At 53.1% G+C, this 27,835-nt stretch overlaps 1 protein-coding gene and 1 pseudogene across 2 annotated transcripts in view; one reads left to right on the top strand and one right to left on the bottom strand.

Annotated features, from left to right (window-relative positions):
• Window positions 1-18,549, bottom strand: part of PRMT8 (protein arginine methyltransferase 8) — a 121,972-nt gene extending 103,423 nt beyond the window's left edge. For both annotated transcript variants that reach the window (XM_056117852.1, XM_056117853.1), the window contains exon 1: window positions 18,401-18,549. In XM_056117852.1, the coding sequence (XP_055973827.1) occupies window positions 18,401-18,475 (75 nt within the window). In that variant the 5' untranslated portion in view covers window positions 18,476-18,549. The remainder of the gene's footprint in view (window positions 1-18,400) is intronic.
• A 4,933-nt stretch (window positions 18,550-23,482) lies between these two features.
• On the top strand, window positions 23,483-23,600 carry LOC130027268 (uncharacterized; annotated as a pseudogene).
• The last annotated feature ends 4,235 nt before the right edge of the window (window positions 23,601-27,835 follow it).

Genomic DNA, 27,835 nt, shown 5'->3' with positions numbered 1-27,835 from the left:
TAAATAAATATATAAATACATAAATAAATAAGAACTGCAAAGAGGAAAAAAGACAAATCTGATTCATGGTTGGTTTGGAAAGCCCTAGACAAGGAATCTTTGGACGAATGGCCTGTGAAATCTAGTTTTTCCCTTTTCCCGTCTTCAGTTCCCTTCTCCCTTTTCCGCCTTGCATATTCCTGACTCAAAAGACCCGGGAGTGGTAAACATAGCACATGAAGGCATTTACTTGTCCAATTAGCACCTTAGTATCAACTCACTCGGCAGGTTCCTTCATCCTGAAAGGAGATGGGAAATGTGTGTTCATCATGATGACAAATGAGCCTGTGGAGGTTCTGGACCCGGGACATAAGCTTCTGGAAGTCAGAGCCATGTGCAGAGAGCAGCATAAAGCCTCAGAAATCTGCTGCCACCCCCACCCTTGCCTTAGGGAGGTCCCTAAACCATCTCCCTGCTGGTTAGAGCCCCCCATCTCTCTAATACGTTCCATTTCTTCATTTCTGATATCCTGGTCTTCACTTTATCCTTTCAAATATGCTCCTACCTAGGAGCTGTTCTCCCAGGGATATGAAACTCCCCTCGTTGCCCCCACGACCATCTTTGTCCAATGTCCCCTCGGCTGAGGGACTTCTGCAGGTGCATGGAGATGAGGGTGCAGTGAAGGAAGGCTCTCATCGGCCTCACCTCCTCAGCCCTCACTTCAACAGATCAAAGTCTTGCTTCACCTCGATCCCCAGAAATGAAAATTCTACCTGTGTGAGCATTTTCCAGCTCATCACCCTGTAATCTCAGTTTCTGGTCCCCAGAGGTGTTCAGTAAAGACGTGCTAAAAGTAGGGATGGAGGAGCCAATGGAGGGGTGAAAGACTCCACTAACAAGGGTAGGCAGAGTGGGGGCACACACTGTGAAGAAGAAAGGCGACAGCAGAAACTCCTCAAAGAAGAAATTCAAATGGCCAAAAGACAAAAAATGCTCTACATCATTAATCATCAGGGAGACGCAAATCAAAACAACAATGAGATGTCAACTCACACCACAGAGACTGGCACACATCCAAACGAACAAGAGCAACCAGTGCTGGCATGAATGCAGGGATAAAGGGACTCTCCTTCATTGTTGGTGGGAATGGCAACTGGTCTAGTCCTTTTGGAAAACAATATGGGGATTTCTCCATAAATCTAGAAATTGAGCTTCCATACAACCTAGCAATATCACTTCTGGAAATATACCTGGGGGTCAAAAAAAACACAGCAGAAACGGCATCTGCACTTCTGTGTTCATTGCAGCACTATTTACTCACAAGAGCCAGAATCTGCAAACAACCTGAGTGCCCGAGAACAGATGACTGGTTAAAGAAATTATGGTGCATCTACACAATTGAATACTATGCAGCTGTTAGGAAAAAATGAAGTCATAAAATTTGCTTATAAGTGGATGGACAAGGAGAGTATCATGCTGAGTGAAATGAGACGGAAGGAGAGGGACAGACATAGAATGATTGCACTTATTTTGTGGGATGTAAAAAATATATATAAAATGAGCTCTCTTACCAATCCAAGTGCCCCTGGACAGCCCCACGCTCATATTGAGTGGTTGGAAGCCCTTCCCCTGCCCAACTTAATCCTTTCAGGAAGGAGTCGCAGCTCGTGTAATCTGCATGGCGACGAGAGAGGGGTCTCTGCAGACCGCTGGGTTCATCCTTCAGAACTTGCTTATCACAGGGTCCCTCCAAGTTTCCGTGGAGTCCCTGGGACCCTGACATAGTCCCTGCACACTGAGTGTCATGGAGGCCCCTCTACATCTCTCAGCATGAATTGTGGTGTCCACCTTGCCTAAGAGCTTGTCTGTGGTTCTGTGGAGCTGAGAAGCTTGCAGGGAACTAGAAGCATGCAGTCTGAAGAGACACACGCCAACCTCTCATTTTCCTGCATTGCACAACCTATGATCAGTTTTAAACTGGAGGGTGAGGGGGGTCCACTGGGCCAGAGAGTTTAGCATAAAGGTTTTACATAAGGCTGATTTTAGTTCTGTTCTCAGCACCACAGAGGTTGCCCTGAGCTCTGCCTGGAATAAACCCTGAACACAGCCAGTTGTGACCCCCAAACCAAAATTAAATCTTTAGTGTAAATAATATGCCAGGGGTTTGTTCTACTTCCTTCACTGCACCCTCATCTCCACGCACCTCAGAACCCCACCTAAATGAGTGGTTCTCTACAATACTCCTGCCCCCCATCCCTCTAAACCAGAAGTTTCCTCCAAAGCAAAAGCCATTTTACTCTCTGTGGCACCCCCAGGCTCATCAGAATGCACAGCTCAGGATGGGCTCTCGGGGAATAAAGGCACCATGGTATGGATGGGTAGATGGTTGAATGACAGATGGAAGGTATGGAAGGATGGATGGATGGATGGATGGATGGATGGATGGATGGATGGATGTTGGATGGATGACAGATGGAACGTATGGAAGGATGGATGGATGGATGGATGTATAGATGGATGGATGGATGGATAGATGGATGGATGGATGGATGGATGACAGACAGATGGAAGGGATTGATGGATGAATGGATGGATGACAGATGGAAGGTATGGATGGGTGGATAGATGGATGGATGGATGTTGGATGGATGGATGGATGGATGGATGACAGATGGAAGGTATGGATGGGTGGATAGATGGATGGATGGATGGATAGATGATGGATGACAGACAGATGGAAGGTATGGAAGGATGGATGGATGAATGGATGGACTGATAGATGGGCAGAAGGGAGAGGCAGATGAAGAGACAGATGAATAAATGGATAGACGGACATATGGATACATGGACAGATGGATGGAAGGATATATGGCGGAAAGATGGTCAGGCAGATATATGGGTGGATTGACAGTAGATGAGTCAGTCTCTGAGGTCATCCCATGTCAGCATTCAGATCTGTCAGGCATCTAGAATCAGAGTCCCTTTTAGCATCCCACTCCCACTCCCTCTTCTCACCCTCTCCCAGATGCCTCGTGCCCATGGATCACTTAAGCTCCCTATGGACCTCACTCAGGTGGACACACCACACATTTGGATGCTCTGAGTCACCCCAGAGAGGCAAGCACCTAGCAATCCTCACCAGCACCAGTTCAAAACAACCAATGCCCCTTTGCGTGAGCTTCCCCGGGGTCAGGCACATTCCCACTCTCCTTGAAACTATCCTTCACATGGTCTTTTAAAATGTACTCAGTGATTCCCACTTCACAGAAATGAAAAAGCAAGACCCCAGTGGAATAACAGGACCCAGGGCACAGATATTGAGACTGGAAGAATAGGGTTGGGCGGGCTACATCTGGAAGAAGCGCCCCTCTCTTCCCCAATTTGGAAGAGCTGCTCCGAGGCTTCAGGATATCAGCAGCCAGCAGGGGCACTTGTCCCAGACACTTACAAGTCAAAATCATCCTTTTTCCAACCCATGGCAGAGCCATCCAGGACCCCTTCAGTGCCTGCCTTCCCCGTGGGACACTAACATCTGGCCCTCTCCTGTGCTACTGAAACGCATTTCCACCCAACTGGTGAGCTGTAAAATATATTGAAGCAGTTTCTAGTTAGGTAGATGTGGCATGGAGGAAGACCACAGGCTCCTCGGCTTGGAGCCAGGTGCACCTCTGAGAGCAAGATTCAGGAGCTCATTCCTGCTCCCAGTACTGCCCTGAGCTCTCTGAGCTGCTGATCCAACCATCCCTGGCTTTCAGCCCCATCTGCCAAAAATAAACCACACTGGATATCTGGAAGCCCAAGGGTCCACCGTGCAGGGTGAGAGGCAAGTCAGGAGACCTGGACTAGAGGAGAGGGGGGCACAAGTGATGGCACCTACCGGGGTCAGCCAGGAAGAGTGGAGGACGGACAGCATCTCTGAGAGGGAGACGAAGCCCTGTGCTGTGTGTTCTGACCCTAAGTATCCTCCTGTGCTTCGTGTGGTCCTGGGGGTCAAACCCAGGGCCTCACTCATGTGTTGTACAGGGCTCCACCGCTGAGTCACCCTATCTGGCCCTGGGGAGCTTGTGCTTTATAAATGTTGGCCTCTCTGTAGACACAAGGGCCAGGAAGATTACTCCATGGTTGGAAGCCTGCCTCATGAGCAGGGGGAGAAGGTAGCTGGGATGGAGAAGGGATCACTAAAACCATGATGGCTGGAGGAATTGGTCAGGATGGGAGATGTGTGCTGAAAGTGGATAAAGGACCAAAAGTGATGGTGTTTCAGTATCTGTGTGGCAAACCATAATGCCTTGAAGTAGAGAGTATATGGGGGAAATTGTCTGCCAGGGAGGCAGGGGGGAGGTGGGAAAAGGGGGTGTATACTGGGGAGATTGGTGGTGGGGAATGTGCACTGGTGGAGGGATGAGTGTTTGAACATTGTATGATTGTAACTCAAACATGAAAGCTTGTAACTGTATCTCATGGTTATTCAATAAAATAAGATTTTTTAAAAAATAAAATAAGTGTTGGCCTCTAAGGAGGATTCTGTGGGTAGGTTTGGCCTACACCCTCCGTTCATCTTTATTCCGGGGGAGCTCAAAGTCAATGCGACGGAGAGGATGGGTCATACAAATCAACGGGTTCCCAGACTTGACCTTCCCAACATAAGTGTCATTTGGATAGCAACGTGAGGCTTCTATCTGGACCCGGGCAGGCTGTGCCATTACCCTCTCGGCGACCAGAGGGAACCCGCAGAGCCTTTCCTCATTTATGACCTGCGGGGGTCTTACCGAATCCAAGCCAGAAGACTTTACAAGTGGGAAATGAGGTGTTCTAGTCAAGAGCTCAGAAGGGTGCTTGGAGCACAGCCAGTGCTCAGGGAATAGCATCAAGAAATTCTGCTGGTGAGAGTGGCCTTCGGGTGCTGGCAGGGGAGGAAGGGAGTGGGGGGGCGGCAGATAATTCGGTGTGGTGGGCATATGAAGAGCATGCACCAGGATGTGAATTCGAATCCTGGCACCACAAGGGCCTCTAAACACCATCAGGGCTGGCCCTGGTGTTCCCGCAGCAGCCAAGCATCTCTGCCACCTCGGAGCCTTGCGTTGGACTGCCAGCCCTGTGAGTCGAGAATTATGACAAGTGACTCTCAGGAACATTACCCGAGAGGCAACATCACAAAAGCAATGACTCTGTAGCACTAGACTCCCCTGTATTGAGGACAGAGGCACTCCTTACTGATCTTCTAGGTGTAAGGGGTAAGAGAAGAGAAGTTGCTGGAATCCAGAGATGGGGAGGGTTAGGTTTAAGCTTCCATTTAGGAAAGCTGGACAACATTCTCATGAGGGAGGAGCTGGAAGCATCCCTACTGTGGCCTCATGCCCCACCCTCTCTGATCTGCTAATGCATCTCTTAATATTCCCAGGGCTGGCACTCATCCGAGCAGAGGCCCTGAAAAGCCGGGGAAGGTGGCCTGTTGCTGAACTTCACAAAGATGGACTTGTCAGGGCAGAGCAAGGTGTAGGGAAGGCTGGGGAGTGAACCGGAGGCACCCACATAAGCCATCATCATGTCTCGAAGGGGCCCTCTGTGTAGCTGCTGGTGAACAAGGTGCCTGATCCCATTGCATTGGGGGTCTCCAGAAAGGGGCCTGTGGGTTGGATAAAAAGGTTCCAGGAGGCTGGATGAGCAACTGTGCCTCAAACTGCATCTTGCAGCCTAGAAGGCCAGTCTCACCCCAACATCAGTTTGGTCAAGGTGAACCCCAAGCTTCTACCTCCAGAACCAGGCCTGACCTCAAATGTACTAGCCACCAGCCTCTGAGGACAAGCAGCTCTTTGGCTCTCTGCAGGGAACAAGAGGTGGCCTGTGAGAAGAGGGAAAGGCAGGTGGGATTCAGCAGAGGTGGGCAGATAACCTCCACAGTCAAGGCTCCGGCCTTGGCAATGACCTTGACAGAGGTCCCCGTCAGTGCACCCAAATCCTCCTGGTCGCTTCCTCTGCCAGGCTTCCTGCCTTCTCCTTCCAGAACTGGGCCCTGTAAATGGGGCCCAAGAGGTGCCGAGTCATTTAGGCTCCTTGGAGAAAATCACACCTGATATCATTATGATTCTTCATTATCTAAAATTGGACTGAGGAAGCAGCGCAGAGGCACAGACTGTGGGAAATGGATCTGCAGGGCCCGGCACTGAGTGAAAATCAATGATGTTCTGGGGCCAGGAGAGAGCCCAACAGTCAGGGCACAGGCCAAGCGTGCACCCGGCCCAGGTTCAATTCCCAGCACCACCAGGTGTGGCCCCAGAGTCCCCTGGCATGGGCAGAGTGGCCTGGGTGTCCCTAGAACCACAGAACCCAGGTAGGATCACATCTTGGTATCGAATCAATAGCTGGGGCGGGCTGGGAGTTGCTCACAGAGATCCCAACCTCCTTAGCACTGTTTGGGAGGGGCTGAAAACCAAAACATGTCCGTTATGTGGAGACCGTTTCTAAGAGGTCTGAATGGTATCTTTCTCCACATCTGGCCTTTGGCTCATCACAGCGCTGCAAGAGGGGCTGATTCTGTGTGTTCCTCAGCACAGAAGGGAAAGGGACAGGGATAGTCAGGGAGAAGCTACCCAGAAAGATCCATCCAATGAGGTCTAGAGCAGCTCTAGGGGGCAAGAGCCACTGCACTGCTGCTCCACTTCCACCCAGGACATGCCAAAAGTCTACAAGTATAAATGGGGGACTGAGGCATGACACGAGAGTAGAGAACCCAATAGCAGGATGGAGGCCACAGAAAGGAAAAAATATCAGCAAGGGTGGGGCTGGAGCAATAGCACAGCGAGTAGGGCATTTGCCTTGCACGTGGCCGACCCGGGTTCGATTCCCAGCATCCCATATGGTCCCCCGAGCACCGCCAGGAGGAATTCCTGAGTGCAGAGCCAGGAGGAACACCTGTGCATCGCCAGGTGTGACCCAAAAAGCAAAAAAAAAAAAAAAAAAAGATCAGCAGGGGCACAGTAGTAATCCTACACCACGACCCCCTTCCAACACTGTTTCCTTCCTGGGCCCCCGGGCCCTACCATTGGGCTCCCTTGTCTCATGCTGTGGTCCCCCATTTATAAGATTTTCACCTGTGGCCTCCTGAAATGCCCTGGAATGGAAGGCTATGAGAAGCACCAGTTGAAGGGATGTGGTAGGGAGTTGGCTCTGGAAAGGGAAGTAAGGTCCAAGAAGACAATCTATGCTCTCTTCTCTAGCCCAGCTGCCTTCTCCCCCAGCTCATGAACCAGGCTTTCAACTCTGGGGCAATCTTCCTGGCCCTTGAGTCTACTGTCCTTGGGAATCTGTCTCATATTATGTTATTTTATACTCCACGAATGAGTGCAGTTCTTCTGTCTGTCCCTCTCTTTCTGACTCATTTCACTTAGCATGATACTCCCCATATCCATCCACTCAGAAGCAAATTTCATGACTTCATCTCTCCTAATAAGTGCATAGTATTCCATTTTGTAGATATACCAAAGTTTCTTTAACCGGTCGTCTGTTCTCAGGCACTCAGGTTGTTTCCAGATTCTGGCTGAAAGTAGATAAAGCACCAAATGGGATAACCTCTCAGTATCTGTATTTCAAACCATAATGCCCCGAAGTAGAGAAAAAGTAATGGGGGACATTGTCTGCCATGGAGGTGGGGGAGGGTGGGAAAGGGGGTGTCTACTGGGGTTATTGTTGGTGGGGAATGTGCACTGGTGGAGGAATGGGTGTTTGATCATTGTCTGATTGAAACTCAAACATGAAAGCTTTGTAACTATATCTCACGGTGATTCAATTATTTTAAAAGGACAATCTATGCTCTGAAAATTGCCCTTGCGAAGGGTAGAATTCACACACAGGGACCGGGTGGGAATCCCAGGGAGTCACCTGTCTCCGACCTCAGGCCCTACGAGTCAGGGACTTCCTGGACTCAGGGGCTGGCACTGGAGACAGTTAGTAAGTGGCAGTCAAGTTCAGTGCTCATACCGCACCCCCAAATGGTGTTCAGTTGCCAGGTGAGGCTGCTTAATCCTTGACCCCAAAATTCAGATCCATCTCACCAAGGCTGCACCCTCCATCCACACATCAGCCACCCCCCCCAATACTCCCTCCCCTCCACACACCATCCACTCATACAACCCAGGATGAGTCATCAGACAATGGCCAGTAAAAAACTACAACTCTTACGTATTACAGGTTCTCGACACCACGACACCCACCATTACCCCCCCACACACACACACACACTCTCGCTCTCCCTCTCAAAAGGTCAAGTCAGGTCATTTTGCCTCAACAGGTGACATATGTTGGTGCCTGTTTTCACAAACCGAAAGAAACCTCAGGAGGATTTTCACTTCTACCGCAAAAGGCAAAAAAAAAAAATGTAAAAATCACATTTGACATGGGGGTCTCACATCCCTGCAGCCGGCCCACCCAACTCCTTCCAGACCTGCTTCCTACAGACTGAGTATTGATCATCGATCTCCCGATTTCTTTTCAATTAGCGTCTCTCCCCTTCTATGTGATCAGGTCTGACTGAGAGGCCTGGGGGCGTTTCATGTCAATAAACGGCAGCTGCTTCTTTGCTTTGGACCATTTTAACTCGCGGAAGGTCGCACAGGGACACTGTTCTTTCTGGAACAAGGGGGAAGCATGTCTGGTTAGCCACATATGAGGCAGGGAGTGTCTAAGCATCTGCTTGCTCCGGCACTGTGAATCTACAGACTTGTGTATGTATACCAATTCCACATATGTGCATGTGTGTGTGTGCACAGATGCACATGCATGCATGCACACACATACATAAACACACATACACACACAACGGTCTAGATGAGGTCACTCATCTTTTTTTTATTGAATCACCGTGAGATATAGTTACAAGCACACACATACATAAACACACACACACACACAAAACGGTCTAGATGAGGTCACTCATCTTTTTTTTTTACTGAATCACAGTGAGATATAGTTACAAGCTTTCACGCATGAGTTACAATCACACAATGATCAAACACTCATCCCTCCACCAGAGCACATTCCCCACCACCAATCTCCCCAGTATACTCCCCTTTCCCATCCTCCCGTTGCCTCCATGGCAGACAATATTCCCCATACTCTCTCTTTACTTTTGGGGATTATAGTTTGCAATGCAGGTAATGAGAGGTTATCATGGTTGTTCCTTTATCTACTTTCAGCACACGTCTCCCATCCAGACCGATTCCTCCAACCCTCATTTTCTTAGGAGATCATTCATCTTAACTCTCCTGGACTGCAAGAAGTCATAGGAAGATGATAGTGGCATGAGTGTCCCACTGGCCGGGTGCTTCACTCATCCTCAAATGTGGAGGGGCATGAGGAGGTGGCCCCTTGTTCCTTAGATACTGGGAGCAGAGTTCTTGCTGCCAGACTTGGGAGAAGCCTGGAGTGTGATGGGCCAGGCCGTGGGGTGCAGGAGATCCCCATCCTTCCTGAGGCCTAGTTGGCCCTCAGGGCTCTGGATGCTAAGGAGCTCCAGCCTTCTGGTTGGGGGCTCTGACAGGATCTTCCTTGAAAACTGGGGTGGCTGGGTAATTCCAGGACCCCACGACATTTATCACAGAGGTTCACCAGGGGCCAGAGAGATAGTACAATGGGGAAGGCACACAGCACCCCTCATGGTGCCCCGAACACCAAACACTGCTCATGATCCAGGAGCTCAGAGCCAGGAGTGATCCCTGAGGATGCTGGGTGTGGCCCCCTAACAAAAAGAGAGGCTCACTAGCTGTGGGACTCCTCTACTCCGACACCAGGAGAGGCCCTTAATTCTTCTGCTCACCCTCTGGGTGCCCCCGGATAAGCCCAGATGACACACAAGGACTCACTTCCTTAAATTGAAATGGTGGACCAGAGGTGCTTTTCACGACAGAGCCTGTCTCACCCTCAAACAATGTGGCATGAGAGGTGCTCACCAAGTGTACCCTGGGTACCAGGCGCAGGATGGAAGCAGCACTGAGCCACAAGCCACATTCAGAGATCCCTGCATCCTTCACCTCCCCTGGGGCTTGAGTGCTTAGATGGTGCCAAGAAAACTAGGTCTTCAGGGCTGAGTCACAGCACAGAGGGGAGGGCGCTTGCCTTGCACGCCATCATCCCGAGTTCAATCCCAGGTCTCCCGTATGGTTCCCCAAGTACCACCAGAAGTGATTCTTGAGTGCAGAGTCAGGAGTAAGTCCTGAGCATCTCTGGGTGCAGCCCAAAGGCCTTGTTCCACCTGCCAGCCACCTGTCCAGTGATGTGCCCTCGAATCTCTCATGGGAGTAACGCCTCTCACAGCCGGGAGAGGGAAGGGTGGAGGAGATGGGCGCCAGGGAGTCTGTTCCATGCTCAGCACCAAGGTCATGCTTCCGACACCCAGAAAGTCATCCATGACTCCCCAAAGCTCCCACTACACCCAGTGGGTCATGGACCTGCCTACAGCAAGGCGTGGTGACAGCCAAGAGAAGTTTGGGGGTGTGGCCACTACAGAGGCCCAACTGAGTGGCCAGGAGCACTTCCTGCAGTGCTGGAGCCATGAGAATCAAGCACTGCTAGCTTCGGGTTCTTCTATGGCAGAACCAGAAGAAAGAAGGGTTACTTGGGAAAGGGGCATGTCCATGGAGCAAGAACTCACTTCCTGTTGGGCCCCACACCTACCCCGTCAGCACGACAAAAGTTCTGTTCTTCACAGCGGCAGCTTCTGTGAAGAAGGGAGATTGCTCAGAAGAAGGGAGGTAAAGGCCTGGTGGAATCAACCAGGGAGGCAGGAAGCACCTTCAGGGCAGTGACCTTCCCCTGTTCCTCTTCAGAGGTCAATTGATCTATTGGGCCTGTTCTATACTTGGTATTGGCCGCCCAGCTGAGCGATGGTGAGTGTAGAACCCAGCCAGAAAGATACACCAGAACCCCCAGCCCACCAAAGAGACTCTGATTCAAAAGGGATTCTTTTTCTTTTCTTTCTTTTCTTTTTGGATCACACCCGGTGATCACACCCTGGCTCTGCACTCAGGAATTACTCAGGTGGTGTTTGGAGGACCATAGGGGATTCTGGGAATTGAACCCGGGTCAGACGTGTGCAAGGCAAATGCCCTACCCGCTGTGCTATCTCTCCAGTCACTCACATGAATTATTTTTTTTTGCTTTTTGGGTCACACCCGGCGATGCACAGGGGTCACTCCTGGCTCTGCACTCAGGAATTACTCCTGGTGGTGTTTGGGGGACCAGATGGGATGCTGGGAATCCAACCCAGGTCGGTTGCGTGCAAGGCAAATGCCCTACCCGCTGTGCTATCACTCCAGCCCCTCAAAAGGGCTTCTTCTGAGCAGAATCTCTTTGGGGCATCAGGTCTTTGCAAGACGGAACTGAGTTAAGAGGTTAAGCCATATCAGGGCGACCTGATTGTACGCCCGTCATCCTTGTAAAAGTGAGGTGGTTACACAGACAGGTTCTTGCCTTGCACATGGCCAAGTCCCGCCAGAATGTGACTCCTTGACATAGAACCAGAATCAAGTCCTTCTTTCTGGTTCAGAACCAGAACCAGAACATTCTCCCCTAACCCCCCAAATAAAGAATTTATGGCAATTCTCTCCTCTCTCTCTCTCTCTCTCTCTCTCTCTCTCTCTCTCTCTCTCTCTCTCTCTCTCTCTCTCTCTCCTGTTCCATATTCCCAAGCTTTGAGTCACTGTAGCAAACTCAATCCCAGATTCATTCTTCCTGCCTTTTTCCTCTCAAAACACCAGTATTGCATCTACACAATGGAATACTATGTAGCTGTCAGAAAGGATGAAGTCATGAAATTTACATACAAGTGGTACTACATGGAAAGTATCATGCTAAGCGAAATGAGTCAGAAAGAGAGGGATAGGCATAGAAAGATTGCATTCATCTGGGGAACATAAAGTAACAAAATAGGAGACTAACACCCAAGAATAGCCGAGATAATTACCAGGAGGTTCACTCCATGGCTTGGAGGCCAGCTTCACACTCTAGTGGTAAAGGCAGCCCAGACGTAGGAGGGAGCACCAAATGGGGGGTATTGGGAGGATCCCCCCAGGATGGGAGAAGCATGCTGAGACTAGACTCTAGACTGAACATGTTGCCACTCGATGCCTCTTTTGCAGGCCACAGCACCCAAAAGGAGAGAGAGAACAAAAGGGAGTGCCATGCCACAGAGGCAGGGTGGGATGGGGGGAAGAGGGGAGTGCGAGGGGTACTGGGATCAGTGGTGGTGGAAGGTGGGCACTGGTGGAAGGATGGGTACTCGATTATTGTACAACGGAAGCACAAGCACAAAAATTTGTAAGTCTACAACTGTACCTCATGGTGTTTCACTAATAAAAAAAAATTAAAAAAAAAACAACACCGTATTGAACAGGAACACTTTGGGACCAAGGAAGAACAGGAAGTGAAGCTGGAGAAGACCATGCATGATCGTGGGCCCACGTGGCTCTGCTAAGTCACCTGCTTAGCAGAATGGGCTATGAGCCAAAGCACGGATGCACAGCTTGTCGGCCGTGAGCTCAGTTCTCCCCATGACACACTCATGAGCTGCACCCTTCACCCCAACTGTCTGTCCAGTCTAGGGAATTTTTTAACCCCCCAGTCCTTTGTTCCTCACCCCCTTGGGCAGAAAGTAGATAGAACCTTCACAAAAGTTTCCAAAATGACTTTTGGCTGCACCTGTTTTATCACCCTGAGCAATTCTCTTTCGGGCTGCTCAAACCCTAATCTGGCAGTGACCCCCATTAATCCTAGAGCCGGAGGCCCGGAGAGATAGTCCAGAGGGTACTGGCATGTGACCAACCTGAGCTCTATCTCCAGCATCCCGTGCAATGCCATGGGTAGTTCCAGGAATGATCCCTGAGTGCAGAGTCAGAAGTAAGAGCACCACCGGGTGCTCCTCCCTCCTCCCCGCCCCCAAGAAACAAAACCATAAAAAGCAAAATTCTGAAGGCGGCTGTTACTGAGAATCGGTAACATGAGAAGGGTTCCACACCTCACCACCATCCACATCACACACACACACACACACACACACACACACACACACACACACACACACCCTATGCTAATAACTGGGCCTTCTGGTTAACCTATCTGCCTGCTCTCCAAAGGAGCAGCCCATCGCAAAAGTGATCCGTGACAAGCCCAGGGGTAACAGCTGTGGTCCAAGCTTTGATCCCTGCAGCCCCCAATACCAGTATCTGTACTCAGTGTTGGAAAGGTCAGAGGTCACCTCCCTGATACAAAGGGAGGGGGAAACAGAAAACCCAGACAGCCACTTTGCAGAAAGCCCCCCCTTTGAAGAACACCCGAGGGCTCAGAGAGCTTGCTCACAGCTGTGCGAATCAATCCCGTCTGCGTGGATTCTTCCTAACATTTCCCAAGCAGTCTTCTGGCATGGTGCTAAGAACAGGGTCTACCCCCCCCTCCAAAGTTCACCATCTAACTGGAGAAACAGACATATTAAAAAAAAAGCCAACTGCCACTATCTCATAATAGAAAAAGTGAGAGACTGGTGGTAGGAACACACAGATATGGGAGCACTTGCTCCGGGGGTAGGGGAGTGTGGGTAAGAATACACAGCAAGTCTGGGGAGGCTGCCTGGAGGAGGTGACCTTTGAATTCACTCTTGCAACTTGAGGAAGACTTTGGGGGTACGTGGAGGGCCCACATGTAGCAGAACTTAGGACTTGCTCCTGGCTCTGTGCTCAGGGATCACTCCTGGCAGAACTCTGGGGAACCATACACGGTGCCAGGGATTGAATCATAGTTAAGAACGTGCAAGCCAAGCATCTTATTAGCTATACTGTTGCTCACCCTTCCTTCCTTCCTTCCTTCCTTTCTTCCTCCTTCCCTCATCCATTTATCCCTTCATTCCTTCCTTCTTTCCTTCCTCCCTCCCTCCCTTCCTTCCTTCCTTCCTTCCTTCCTTCCTTCCTCCTTCCTTCCTCCTTTATCCCTTCCTTCCTTTTTTCCTTCCTTCATTTCTTCCTTCCTTCCTTCCTTCCTTCCTTCCTGCCTGCCTGCCTTCTTCCTTCTTTCCTCTCATCTCCCTTCCTTCTTTCTTTTCTTCCTCCCTCCCTCCCTCCCTTCCTTCCTTCCTTCCTTCCTCCTTCCTTCCTCCTTTATCCCTTCCTTCCTTTTTTCCTTCCTTCATTTCTTCCTTCCTTCCTTCCTTCCTTCCTGCCTGCCTGCCTGCCTGCCTTCTTCCTTCTTTTCCTCTCATCCCCCCTTCCTTCTTTCTTTTCTTCCTCCTTCCCTTCCTCCTTTCTCTTCTTTTTCTTCATTTTCTTCCCTCTTGCTTTTTCTTCCTTTTTTCTCCTCCCTCCCCCTCCCTTCTCCTCTCCTTTCCTCCCAGCAGAAGTCATTTCAACCCTCACTTTCTCTGCCTAACAATGACTACTGTCATCTTTCCGACCTCTGCAGGGAAAACATCACCTTCCCCATCATCCTTGCTTCCTTCCACTGTCCCCTAATTGCCCTTCCCAAGTGCTCCCTCCTCTGTGCTCCTCCTTCACTCCCATCACACGGGACAGCTTTGACTAAAGGGCTTAGGTCAACAAACCCAACTCGGACCAGCGCCCAGAGGTGCCGGTGTGGGGCCCATGCTCATTCACCAACCAGGTGAGTTCCGACTTTGCTAGTCTTCCCAGCCTCCAAGACCTCTTCGAGAAGATGGGAGAAGAAACGGAATTCACCCCTTTCCTTGTCTCTCACAGGGTTCTTGGGAGGCTGAAAGGAGATAAGGCACTGGTACTCGCTACCAACAAAAAGGCCAGAAAGGATGCCACTTACTCTTCTTGAATTTAAACTGAGATCATTTGCCACCACTGCCCAGGGGCCAGAGAGCTCACCCAGGGCAGGGCTCTGGCTGCCCGTGCAGCGGTCCGGCTTCTCCTGGTGCCGTCGGTGTTTGCAAGGAACATCTGAGTTACGAATGAGGACCATGAGCACGATCAACACACACAGGACACTCTCTCACACACACACGCTCTCACACTCACTCACACATACATTCACACAACACACACACACTCACACAACATTCATGCACTCATACATACTCTCATACAGCACTCACACACACTCTCACACAACATTCACACACTCAAACATACACTCTCACACAGCACTCACACACACACTCTCACACAAGACACACACTCACACACTCTCTCACACACTCATACACATAACTCTCCCACACCACTCACACTCATACACTGACAAACTCACACACACTCTCTGCCACAACTCACCCAGTCATACACACACAACACACACACACTCACACAACATTTACACACTCATACAAACACTCTCGCACAGCACTCACACACACACACACTCTCACATAACACACACTCTCACACATACTCTCTCACACAACACTCAGACACTCATACACTCTCACACAGCACTCACACACACACTCTCACACAAGACTCACTCACACACTCACACATTCTCTCACACATATACATTCACACACACTCTCTCAACACTCATACACACAACTCTCCCACAACACTCACACTCATACACACAACTCTCCCACAACACTCACCCTCACACACTCACGAACTCACACACATTCTCTGCGACAACTCACCCACAGTCAAACACACACTCAGACACCCTCATACACACATAATCTCATACACATTTTCACACACTCATGCATACTGTCACACCGACATTCTTACATACACACTCTGATACTCACACATACTCTCGTACACTCTCTCACACACACATACACACACTCTCATACCCACTCTGATACATACTCACACTCTGACAAGAAACTCACGGGCACACACACACGCACACACACACACACACACACAGAGCCAGAGGTGTCTTTGCCTCTCTTTCCCTCGCCATGAACATAGGCAGGCACACACTTTTAGAAGGACTGCTCTAGTCCTGGCTTGTTCCAAAAACAACCCGTTCCTGGAGGGAAACCAAGTGATTGTCAAGCTGCCTGCAGGCCTCCACTGGGCGCCTTTGACCACGCATCCCTCCCTCACCCTTGGCAGGGCGAGCAGCAGGGGAGGAGACCCCCACCCCAGACACACTCCCTGCCCAGGAGTCCCTGCCCCTGCCGCCTCCCCCACCGCCTTGGGCAGGTCCACAGGAGACGGGGATTCTTTTCCCCCTCTTCTCCTTTTTTGCTCGCAGGCCGCCTCTACTGCTGTTTTCATTGATGCCTTGAGCAGAGCTGGCATGTGCAGCCGCTGCGAAGGGGGAGCGAGCGCAGAGCCGCGGGGGAAGCAAGTAAAAATAGCCTGGCGCGCAGAGCGCTGCCTGCCCCATCCTTTAACCCTGGCCTGCTGAGGGGGCATCAGAGCTGCCTTGAGTTGGGGACCCTCCTGGGGGGTCAATGTCCCGGGCACAGGCCATGTGTCCAGGGTGGGGGGGGCTACAAACCCAAGAAAACTTTTTTTAAAAAGAAAAAATGGAGGTGGGGGAGAGAGGTAGGGACATGGGGTAAGGGGGGATACTTTTTCTTGCTCCCGGCGCCCAGAGCACCTGGTTGCAGGGCTTGCAACGGGCTCCCTGGAGCACAACAGTTTACAGAAGTGCAGCCTTGCCTCTGAGTTATTTTTAGAAACCGCTTCCACGGGAGGACCAGGAGGAGGAGGAGGAGGAGAGCAGGGTGAGGGGCTTGGTGAGGCTGGCTCTCGGCTGGAAGGCGAGGGGTCTTGTACTATAGATCCTTCTGAGTGCCTGCTCCAGTGGGGGTGTTGAGTTGGGATGGGGGGCGGGGAGGAAGGACGCTGGTATCACATGCAATTTGGCTCTGCTGTAACGGCAAGGAGCTGGCAGGAGCTCCGGAATGCCAACCCCTGTTTCATTTCCCAACCCCCGAGCGTGTTCCTTTCCCAAGACACTCGCCAGATGCACCGCTGCCTGGAGTGTCAGAGGAGGATATTGGGGGCAGGCGAGGGAGCTTGGCTGCCTAGCTGGTGACTGAGGGGTTAGCTGTCAGTTATGAAGGCTGGGCAGGGGGCTGGGGCGGGTTGGGAGAGGGGACAGGTGGGGAAGGTTCTCGTCCCCGCACCTGTAAGCGCTCCGGCAAGATCCAGCCCGATGCCCCGCGCCACACCTCCCCGGCAGCGCGGTGCATATGGGCGAGCCATATGTGAAATGTACCGGCAGCCCCACCAGACACCCGCCTATTAATAGCGCCCAGGAGTTTGCTCTCTTGCCTTTTTCCTGCCACCGAGTAAGGGATGATCTGCACACACATGCCCCACTCCGCCCCCACCTCGGCGCACTGGCGGCGTCTCCGGGAAGGTAAGGGGTGGGGGGTGGGGGGCTGCCCACGCCGATCGCCTTCGTGACTACAGACAGGTGCCGGGGACCCGCGGGCTCAAGCCCCGTTTGGGCAGTGACCCGCAGAGGTCAGGGTGATGAGGCGAAGGCAAGCCCAGGATCGGGGACGGGCCCCCCCGCCAGCTGGACTCGCCGCGCGGCGGGACGAGAAAGCTGCAGCCCCGCTCCGGGGCCCTGCGGCGCGCGCCGCGCGGGCCCGGCTGCGGCAGGGGCGGGCGCTGTCCCTGGTGCTGACGGTGGCCGCGACCAGGGCGCCCTCGGCGCGCCCACATTCCAGGACTGCGGACCTCGGCCCGGGCCGCAGCGGGAGCGCGAGGGTCCCGGGCAGATGATGCCAGAGCGCCCCTGGAACGGCCTGCAGCTCGCGGGGGGCCCCCACCCCGGGGCTGACACCCCCTCCCCAAGCACAGCGCGCGCGGCTGGGAGCTCTCCGTGGTGCTGCGGGGACCAAGGGCTCCAGGCGAGCTGGAAGCATCCAAAGGCGGAGACACGCTGGTCCAGGCGCTGCCCGGCGCGGACCTGGCTCCCGGGAGTCGCCCACCCGCCACCTCGCACCAAGGCCGTCCCGGGAGGGGTGGGGGGTTCCTACGCGCCCCTCCAACCCCCTCCAACCCGGAGCGGGCAGCGCACCGCGCGGCTGCCCCGGGGGGTTCGGGACTCGGTGGGGAGCAGCGAAGCGAGCGGCGGGGTGTCAGGAGAGGGAGATGCGGGTGAGAGCAGCGACTCTTTTTTTTTTTTTTGCATTTTTTTTCCCCAAGAGGGTGGGGAGCCGCGACAAGCGCCGTCCCCCCCCACCCTCCCCCCCGCCTCCCGGCCCAGCGCGCGCACACACACACACACTCACACTCACGCACACACACACACACTCGCACACTCACGCACACACACACACACACACACACACACACTCGCACACTCGCACTCACGGCCGGCGGCGGCCCGCGGGAGGCAGCCGGGGAAAGTTTGGCGCTCGGCGCGGCGCGGCGCGGCGGCGGCGGCGGCGCGGGGGTCCCGGGCGGCCCGCGGGGGTCGCGGCTCTGGCGCCCCCGGCTCCCGCTCTCCTTACCTCGGCGCTTTCGGCTGCGTTCTCCGCCATTTTCCTCCTTAGGAGCAGGCAGCGGGAGGAGTGTTTCATGCCCATAAGCGCCAGCCAGGGGTGGGTGATGCACCGAGAGTCGAGAAAGGGAGCGCTGGTGTCGCTTTAAAGGAGAGACGGAGAGGGAGAGAAGGGGGAAAGGAGGATGGAAATGGGAGGGGGGAAATACACCTCCAAAGGAAAAAAAAAAAGGATGAAAAAAAAAATCAAAAAGCAAAGAGCGCCCAGTCCAGCAGCAGCAGCCCCGGGGCGGGAGCGCCGGGCCGACCGGGTCTCGGCGACTCGGTCTCGCCTGCAGTCTCCACTTTGCTCCCCTCGCCTCCCGGTCGCATGGGCTCCGGATTCCTTCGCACACTTGCAAGTTCTTGCGGCGCGCCCGACCCGCTGGCCCGCGGCGCTCCCCGCACCCTGCCTGGCCGCGGCGGGCGCGGCCCCCCGAAGGCGCGGCGGCGGCTCGCGGGCTCCCGCCGGCCCGAGGCAGCCTCCAACTCCTCGCAACTTCGAGCGAGCGAGCGAGCCGCCGGGCGAAGCCACACACGCTCCCTGCGCGTCTCTCCTAGGGGCTGCGCCGGGTGAGTGGGGGCGGGGGAGGCGGGGAGGGCGAGCGGGCGGCGGTTGGGCGCAGACCCAGGGCCCCCCGCGCCCCCGGGCCCGGCCCCTCCCCCGCCCCCGCGCCCCGCAGCCCGCCCCCTCCCTGAATTCCAGGTGTCTAGAGGGGGGGTTGGTTGGGGAGGGGGGCTCTCCGGCCGCCTCTGCCGCCCGACGCTGGGGTGCACTGCTGCAGGACCACGGAGGAGGGGCGGGGGCCCCTGCGGGTTCCTAGACCACCGGCGCCCACCCGGAGGTGGGGTGCACCCGCCTTACCCACCGAGGAACGGCTTCAGGCTAGCCAGGGCCACAGTGACCTCGCCCCCTCCCTGCCCAACGCCCCCCCTCCACGCGCACACACACTCTCCTGATTCCTAGACTCCCACCCCTAATTTGACGAATTATGGTTCGGGGGAGCAGTGATGCGTGGGTGTCCGGAGGACGGAGGGTCCTTAACTCCTTTAACTCTCCCTCCGGTCAAGTGCAGTAGGGCTGTCCCTTCCTTTCTGCCCCTCTGCCCTGGCTCCCGAACTCAGGGTCGCGCTGGCCCAGGGGGGTGGGGCAGATAGCCGGAGGTGACTAAGGGCCAGAGGGGCGCAAGACTCGGGCTGCAAAGAAAGCGCCCCCCCCCCAACCCAGTCAGGCACTGGCGGCCCCCCGCTGGGGCCCACACATTTCTCCTCACCCCTCCCCTCCGTTATAGTCACCAGGTTTTGAAGTCCCTTTTATGGCAGAGAGGGAGACTGTCACGTACCCATTAGGGTTCTCTGGATCCTTTTTTTAAGGGAGTTTGGGCGGTAGCAGGGGTGTGAATTTTGATACAATGCCTCCCTGCCTTCCCCGGAGAGCTGCTTCTCTCTCTCCGTCTTTCTGGCCATCTGTCGGGCGGGTGGGACAGAGAACAAAGGGAGGAGGAAGCCCCACTCTGTTCTCCCTCTGCAGCAGAGTCAGTCCATTCAGCCCCTGCGACTCCATCCAAGACAGCTGCCCCATTCACCACGCGGCTCTCAGCCTGATGTCAAGGGCAGGGACCTGCTCCGTGACGGTCCTTGGAAACGGCCGGCTCGCCTCACTGCCTGCTGGGACGTCCAGCGGGAGAGAGGGCCGGCGTCCTGCACGCCTGCCCTATTTGTTTATCTTCACCTCTGACAGCCAAGAAGCGTGAGCCTCATTGTCCTGGACTAACCCCCCTCCACTCCCCAGACTCCATTGACAACCGGGCCAGGATCTCCGAAGGCCTCCTCCAGCTGCAGGTCCTGGGGGGAGAGAGCGGAGAGGCGTTGCAATAAGTGGAAACGGAAAGTGAGGGAGAAAGTGGGGGTGGGGGAGGGAAGACCGATTCAGGAAAGTCAGGAAAGAGAACCAGCCAAGAGGCTTGTGCTGAGGGGAGGGACCGAGGGGGAAGCAGGGAAGGGCCAGCAGAGAAACCGAAGACTTGATGTCAGTGACCAAATAACTGTGACCTCCTTTGCCTTCGCGTGGGGCGAGAGAGCCCCTCGTTGGCTGCAGTCATCTTGTACTTCTCCCAGGTCCTCTCAGCCATCAGTGGTGGTGGGCTGGGGGTCGGGGGGTGGGTGGGGGGAATGAAATGGGACCTCATTCCCTGCTCTGCCCTCCTGTCCTCTCGCTTTCCAAACAGGGACCCTGGAGTCTGAGCGAGGCTTGATGCAGGTCCTGGATCCGTGAGCGATGCTGAGGGAGCATCTACACGTGGCTTCTCCAGCCTCCTTCCCGGGACCACACTCCCCCCACCACCACCACCACCCCAGTCCCCTCCCCACCCCATCCCACCCCGCACCGCTTCTGCCCGTGCATCTTCTCCATGACTAACCCAGGAGGAGGGGCGCGGAGACAGGCTCCCCCCAAAATAGGCCGCTGCCTGTGCGTGATCGTGTTGCCATGAGAACCACAGTGGGTGTGTTTCCTCCATTCTCGGCTGGAATCTTGGTTTGGCCTTGGCTCCTGCCCAGGCACAGACACGGCTCCCCTCGGAACAGGGAGTGAAGAGACTGAGATGCAGAGCGCTCCCTGCCTCCTGCCCGGCAAGAGCTGCTGGTCTCAGCCCCTCCCGGCCAGAGCGAGCCCGGAACTACCAGCACTACCAGCGGCAAGGGCGGAGGAGGGTGGGTTCCATAAGGGCTGAACCTTGAAAGTGGATGCCCCCATTACCCCTGGTGCCAGCTTGGAGCTGGAGTGGTCCTCATTGCATTCCCATCTAATCAAAACTCGGAAGCAAAAGAGAGCTAGAATTTGGGGCCAGAGAAGATAGCACAGTGGGTAGGGCACAATCCCCAGCATCCCGATATGGTCACCCCCGGGACCTCCAGGAGTAACTCCTGACTGCAGAGCCAGGAGTAACCCCTGAATATCATCAGGTGTGGCCCGAGAAAGAGAGGGAGAGAGACAGAGAGAGAGAGCATGTGCACTAAAATTGGAGCAGGTAGACACAGGAGTGGGGGTCCAGGGGAGTCCTTGACTCCCAGAGAGACCTGCCCCTATCCCATCAATTGGGCTAATCAAGCTGCCTGCGGCAGAAAAGTAAGTGGTCCAGAGAGGCAGCTCTTTGAAGCCTTCTTTTCCCACCAGGCCCGCTGTCCGTGGGAACTGGCTCTCCTACCTGCTCCTCTGCATACATCTATTAACATGCATCTTTACAAGGTAATGTGTCATACCACAGAGAACTTCATGGGCCCCTCAGATATGCCCAGCTCATCTGGAGACATGAGCTCGATAACAAAAGATGACTCTTGGGGGGCTGGAGCGATAGCACAGCGGGTAGGGTGTTTGCCTTGCACGTGACCGACCCGGGTTCGATTCCCAGCATCTCATATGGTCCCCCAGGCACTGCCAGGAGTAATTCCTGAGTGCAGTCAGGAGTAACCCCTGTGCATCGCTGAGTATGACCCACACCCCTCCCCCAAAAAAAGATAACTCCTGAGATCAGATCCTTTGGACTGAAGTCACCTAGCATGCCAGAAAATGTGCAGTAACTTTTCCAGCAGAAGTTCTGGAAGGCATATTGAGATTTCTAAAGGCCACCAGGGAGCTCGCCAGTCTGTAAGTTTGAGAGGTACTTTGGGAACACATTCCTGCCCGGTGATGTGCCCTGCAGATCGTTTGTTTTGTTTTCTTTGTGTGTGTGTGATAGAAATCATATATGGTGCTGGGGATGGAACCCAGGTGGGCTGTGGTGGACCAGCAAGGGCTCTCCCCCTCGTACGATCTCTCCAGCCCCTCCTGCTTCCTTTCTTTAAAGTAGAACTTCAGTGGGACAAAGTGTATTGAATAAGGCATGAGATCTGACCAGAAAAGTCCCTTGGCTTGTCATAAGGGCACGTGTTTGGTCGACCTTGCTGGACCCTCTCCAAGGCCATGCGCTCACTTTCATGCATTCCAGTGACAGTGCGACTCTCCAAGTGCAGTCCTGTCATCCTTTCCCTCTCTCTCTCAGAGGTAGGGCCTTACCTCCAAGGAAGACATAAAAAGACAACTTGTTCCCATCAGGGTCCACATCCAGGGTGCCTCGTGCCACCGCCTGACCTTCACGAGGCTCTCCAGGTCCCAGAAAAATAGGCAGCGGTGCTCAAGCCTGACGAGACAATTCCCAGTGGCACCATCTAGGGAGCTTTCAAAACACCGATGTGTCTGTTCCACTGCAGAGGGTATGATTTAGTATGGCCTGGGCATCCGGATTTTTTTTTCTTTTTTTAATTCTCTACGTGATTCTAAATGGGCCAGATGAGAGCAAGCCAAGGCTGCAGCAGCCAACTACCTGGCGAAGCTTCAGAATCCCCGTACCTGAGCAGTTCTTCTGTACACACACACGCGTGCGCGCACATACGCACACCCACACATTCATGCACACTTGAACACATGCACACACCCACACACACACACTCATGCATACACGCCCACACACACATCCACACTTGTGAGCACACATGCACACACATTCACAAAACCCTCTGTAGACTTGTGTCTCCCTACGTGGGATCCACTCCTGATTTAAAATGCATTTTAATGGAAGACAATTGGATATTTGGAGTATTTTTAAAAGGGCTGGAGCGATAGCACAGCGGGTAAGGCGTTTGCCTTGCAAGCAGCCAATATGGCCAACCCAAGTTCGATTCCTCCGCCCCTCTCGGAGAGCCCGGCAAGCTACCGAGAGTATCTTGCCCGCACAGCAAATCCTGGCAAGCTCCCCATGACGTATTCAATATGCCAAACACAGTAATAAGTCTCACGATGGAGATGTTACTGGGCCTGCTCGAGCAAATTGATGAATAGCGGGAGGACCGTGACTGGGTCTTTAAAAGGCCCATTATTAAAGGTCCTTTTTTGTTTTGTTTGGGGGAGGGGGCATTGGTTGGTTTTCTTGAGCTACACCCACTGTACTCAAGGCTTACTCCTGGCTCTGACTTGAGGGACCACTCCTGGCAGAGCCCAGGGAACTCATCGGATTAGCACAAGTGCCCTATCCACTGTATGCGCCCGATCTCGACTGATCTCGGAAGCTAAGAAGGGTTGGGCCTGGTTAGTACTTGGATGGGAGACCACCTGGGAATACCGGGTGCTGTAGGCCTTTTAGGGCAGAGCGAGAGCACAACGGATAGGGTGTTTGCCTTGCACACGGTGGACCTGGGTTCAATTCCTCCATCCCTCTCAGAGAGCCCAGCAGTCTATTGGGAGTATCCCACCCGCATGGCAGAGCCCAGCAAGCTCCCCATGGTGTATTCGATATGCCAAAAATAGTAACAACAAATCTCACAATGGATATGTTACTGGTGCCTGCTCGAGCAAATCGATGAACAACGGGAGGACAGCGCTACAGTGCCCTGCCCACTGTATGGTTGCCCCTTGTTCCAGCGAGAGGTCCCCTTCATCCTGAACTAGCAGAACCCTCGTGTCATAGAAAAGTCAGGCCTCTAACACAGAGGCTGAGAGCCATGGGGTTCTGGTGCTGACAACAGCCGAGCTAGAGGTCTAAGGTGGGAAGGCGACTGGGGAAAGGCTTGGGTTGCATCTCCTAAATCCTCGGAGCTGAGTTCCCCCATCACCGAAAGAGCAAGGTCCAACCCACAGCCACCACTCTTGTGACAGAACCGCCAAACCTCGCAGGGGTTGGCAGGAGCCTCTGAGGGTTCCACCTGCTCTCTCTGGGTCTCCTTGTGAAGATGAGGCTGCACAGCACCCAGCTCTCACTCGGCACCCACCTCAGCGTGCTTTTTTTGTCTCTGACCTGCAGGCCTTAACTGCCTGGCTTATTCAAGTAGTGATTGCTGGGAGAAAAGAGACAGAGTGGGCCGGGAAGGTGATCCAAGAGCTGGAACCCACGTCTTACCTGGAGAGGGCCCCGGGCTTGATCTCTGGGCAATGCTGGGTGTGGACCTTCTTTCCCCAAGAGAGATTCCTGCCCGGCCGCTGCTTCCTAGGGAAATCTCTCACGTGGCTTGGGCTCACATAGGGGCCAGGCACACTGCAGTGAATCTGGGGTTCTTCCAGGAAATCAGACCAACACCAAATCCTTGGCCCCCCCCCCTCGTCCCGGGGCTGCTAACCCAGCAGTGTTCTCATCTTCGGAGTCAAGGCAGAGCTGAGCCAGGCCTCTGGGCGACCCCACACCTGCAACATTCTCATACACGGAATCCACGGGTCAAAGGTCCCCATAAAAAGGCTTGCTAGGCCAAGCCCAATTATTTCCGTAACCGCATTCCAAAGAATTTGCAAGAACGCCGTCAGAAGCTGCAAAGTCATCTTGGAACCCTCCCCACCGGCCCACCACTGAAACCTAGAGGTTTCTTCTTCACTCTGATGATTAAATCAATTCATTGTGGTTTTGTGCTAGATATGACACTGGTTTGGCTATTCTGACAGTATCCGGGAGCTCATTTTCTTTGGAGTTGCGCACTAATGGCTTAATTCTTGGTGTTTTATGCCCCCTAAAAAGCCAAACAACTATTGTTGCCTTCCAGAGTCAGGAGGACTCAAAAGCCATCTAGACATTTTATCATTTTTTTAATAGCCTATGATGGAACCCAAACTACTTCAGAGAAACGGGGATGAAATAGCAGGGCTCACCATGTACCAAGTTCTTCTGAAAATGGCATCACAACAGAAATTGGATTTTTCTCCTTGGTGGAGGCTGAATATATTGCTCCTGTTTTCCTTTTCTAATATTTTAAATATTGGTCTGGACACTCTCCCCTGAATATCCCAAAGCCAGCTACAAATCCATCATTAACTCGACGTACATCTTTTTTTTTTTGTCAGCCCTTACCACTGCGATGGGCCAAGCACTGGCCTGCGTTTTCTGAATGTAATGGACAGCTAGAACCTGGGCCCCCGGCATCTCTTCCAAGAAAATGCAAGTTATGGATTCAGGGGTAGTTCCAGATTGTTTCCTGGGCCTTCCCAAGAGCTCTAATTTAGGGGCTTACAAATCACAGAGGTTTTGGGAGCCAGAGCAATAGCACAGCGGGTAGGGAGTTTGCCCTACATGTGGCCGACCTGGGTTCGATTCCCAGCATCCCATATGGTCCCCCAGGCACTGCCAGGAGTAATTCCTGAGTGCAGAGCCAGGTGTGATCCCAAAAGCAAAAGATAAAAAACGTTTTGGGGCTATACCCAGCCACGCTCAGGCAGAACTGGGGGCCGGCATTTAGGGTTTAAGCCCTGCCTGAAAGCACACAATGGGCAGAGGTGGACAAAGATGTGCCTGATTCCACCCATTTCCTTTCAGGACCATTTCACCTCCCCAAACTCTTCCTAGAATATATTTGGGGATCAGGGTTGGACCACACCCAGCTGTGCTCAGGGGTCATATGTGGTTGGGAATCAAACTGGGGTCAGTCACATGCAAGGCAAGTGCTGTAATAAATCCCTGGCCTCCTAGAGGATTTTTGAATTTAAAAATGGGCTGGACTCAATGCCTCTTTTGCAGACTACAACACCCAAAAGGAGAGAGAGAACACAGGGGATCGCCCTGCCACAGAGGCAGGGGGGATGGGGGGATGGGGGTGGGGGGGATATTATCCATGGTGGTGAAAAATGGGCACTGGTGGAGGGATGGGTATCTGATCATTGTATAATCAAACCCAAGCACAAAAAATTGTAAATCTACAACTGTACCTCATGGTGTTTCACTAATAAAAAAAAATTTTTAAAAAAATGGGCTGGGAGGGGGTATGGTGCCACCAGCAGGTCATTCTCTACCTGTGAGGCGAGTGCATCAGCAGCCTGATGGCGCCTTCAGACTTCCAGATACCCCAAAATTGCTTCTGTGCCTTTGGCCAGACCCCAAAAACTTGGGGCAAAGTTTACCAAGAAAGTAAACAGCCAAAAGTTAGGTATGTGGGAGACACACCCACAAACCACCTCCAGCTCAGCTATATAATTGGAGGCATGGCCTCTGTGGTTCCTGATCGAACTGCTTAATAGCCATGATCCCAGAGACTCAGAAACAAATCTTGAAACCTAACGGCTTTTGGCAGAAATGCGTCCAGTCCCTGCAATAGGTAACCAGCGCTGGGCCACCAAAGGTGGGAATAGGTTTTGTGCCTGTTCCCCCTGGCGGCCTGGTGGCCATCATCCTCTAGAGGCCACTAGACAGTCAGGTTTGGGCCAGCAGTGACGAGACACGTGGGGCCTCACGGGATGGGGGTGGAGCTGGCCCTTTCCTCCCCATCCAACAAGACCCCGAGTCGTCGCTCGCCCATGTATGGTCTTTCTGGCTCCTGATCAAGCTGCTTAACGGTCATGATCCCAGAGACTCAAACAAATCTCGGAACCCAGCAGGTTTTGGCAGAAATCCCTCCAGATTTAAGTGTTAAAATCTTGGAATTTCAAAATCGCGCGGCCACTACTGCAGCCGCACGACATCATATGTTATTCATAACCAGCAATAGAAAACAAATGGTCTACAGTTGCCTTTTCAGCAGATCTGAGTGTTGGGGTAAAATCCCAAATAATGGTGGGTCTGGTGTCAAAATATTGAATGTAATCAAAGTAGAGAGTAATGTGGAAATCATCTGCCCCACAGGTAGGGGGAGGGGTGGGATGGGAGTATACTGGGGTTATTGGGGGTGGAGAATGGGCACTGGTGAAGGTACGGGTGTTTCATTGTATGACCGAGACTTAGACCCGAAAGCTTTGTAACTGCTCTCACGGTGAGTCAATAAATAAAATTATAAAAAAAAATGGGAAAAAAGTGGAGCTCATGCCCAATTCAATCAGCTAATCGGTGGCTGAATAAATAGCAGGACTCCTACATTAAAAAAATGGGGTGGAGGGGGCTAGAGCAATAGCACAGTGGGTAGGGCGTTTGCCTTGCCTGCGACCGACCCGGGTTTGATTCCCAGCATCCCATAGGGTCCCCTGAGCACCAACAGAAGTAATTCTTAAGAGCCAGGAATAACCCCTATGCATCACCAGGTGTGACCCAAAAAGCAAATAAAATTAAAAAATGGGCTGGAACGATAGCACAGTAGGTAGGGCATTTGCCTTGCATGTGGCCAACCTGGGTTCGATCCTTCCATCCCTCTCGGAGATCCCAGCAAGCTACCCAGAGTATCCTGCCCACATGGAAGAGCCTGGCAAGCCCCCCGTGGTGTATTTGATATGCTAAAAACAGTAACAAGTCTCACAATGGAGATGTTACTGGTGCCCGCTTGAGCAAACCGATGAACAACGGGAGGACAGTGCAGTGCTAATTTAAAAATGGTTCTACTGTATGACTGAAACCTAATGATGGACAGCTTTTTAAAGGCCTATCTCACAGTAATTCAACAACAACAAAAATTAAACATTTTAAAACCAAAA

Source organism: Sorex fumeus, unplaced genomic scaffold (assembly GCF_029834395.1).
Source record: "Sorex fumeus unplaced genomic scaffold, SorFum_2.1 ptg000036l, whole genome shotgun sequence".
Lineage (NCBI taxonomy): Eukaryota > Metazoa > Chordata > Mammalia > Eulipotyphla > Soricidae > Sorex > Sorex fumeus.
This window is presented reverse-complemented; position numbering and strand designations above follow the sequence as displayed.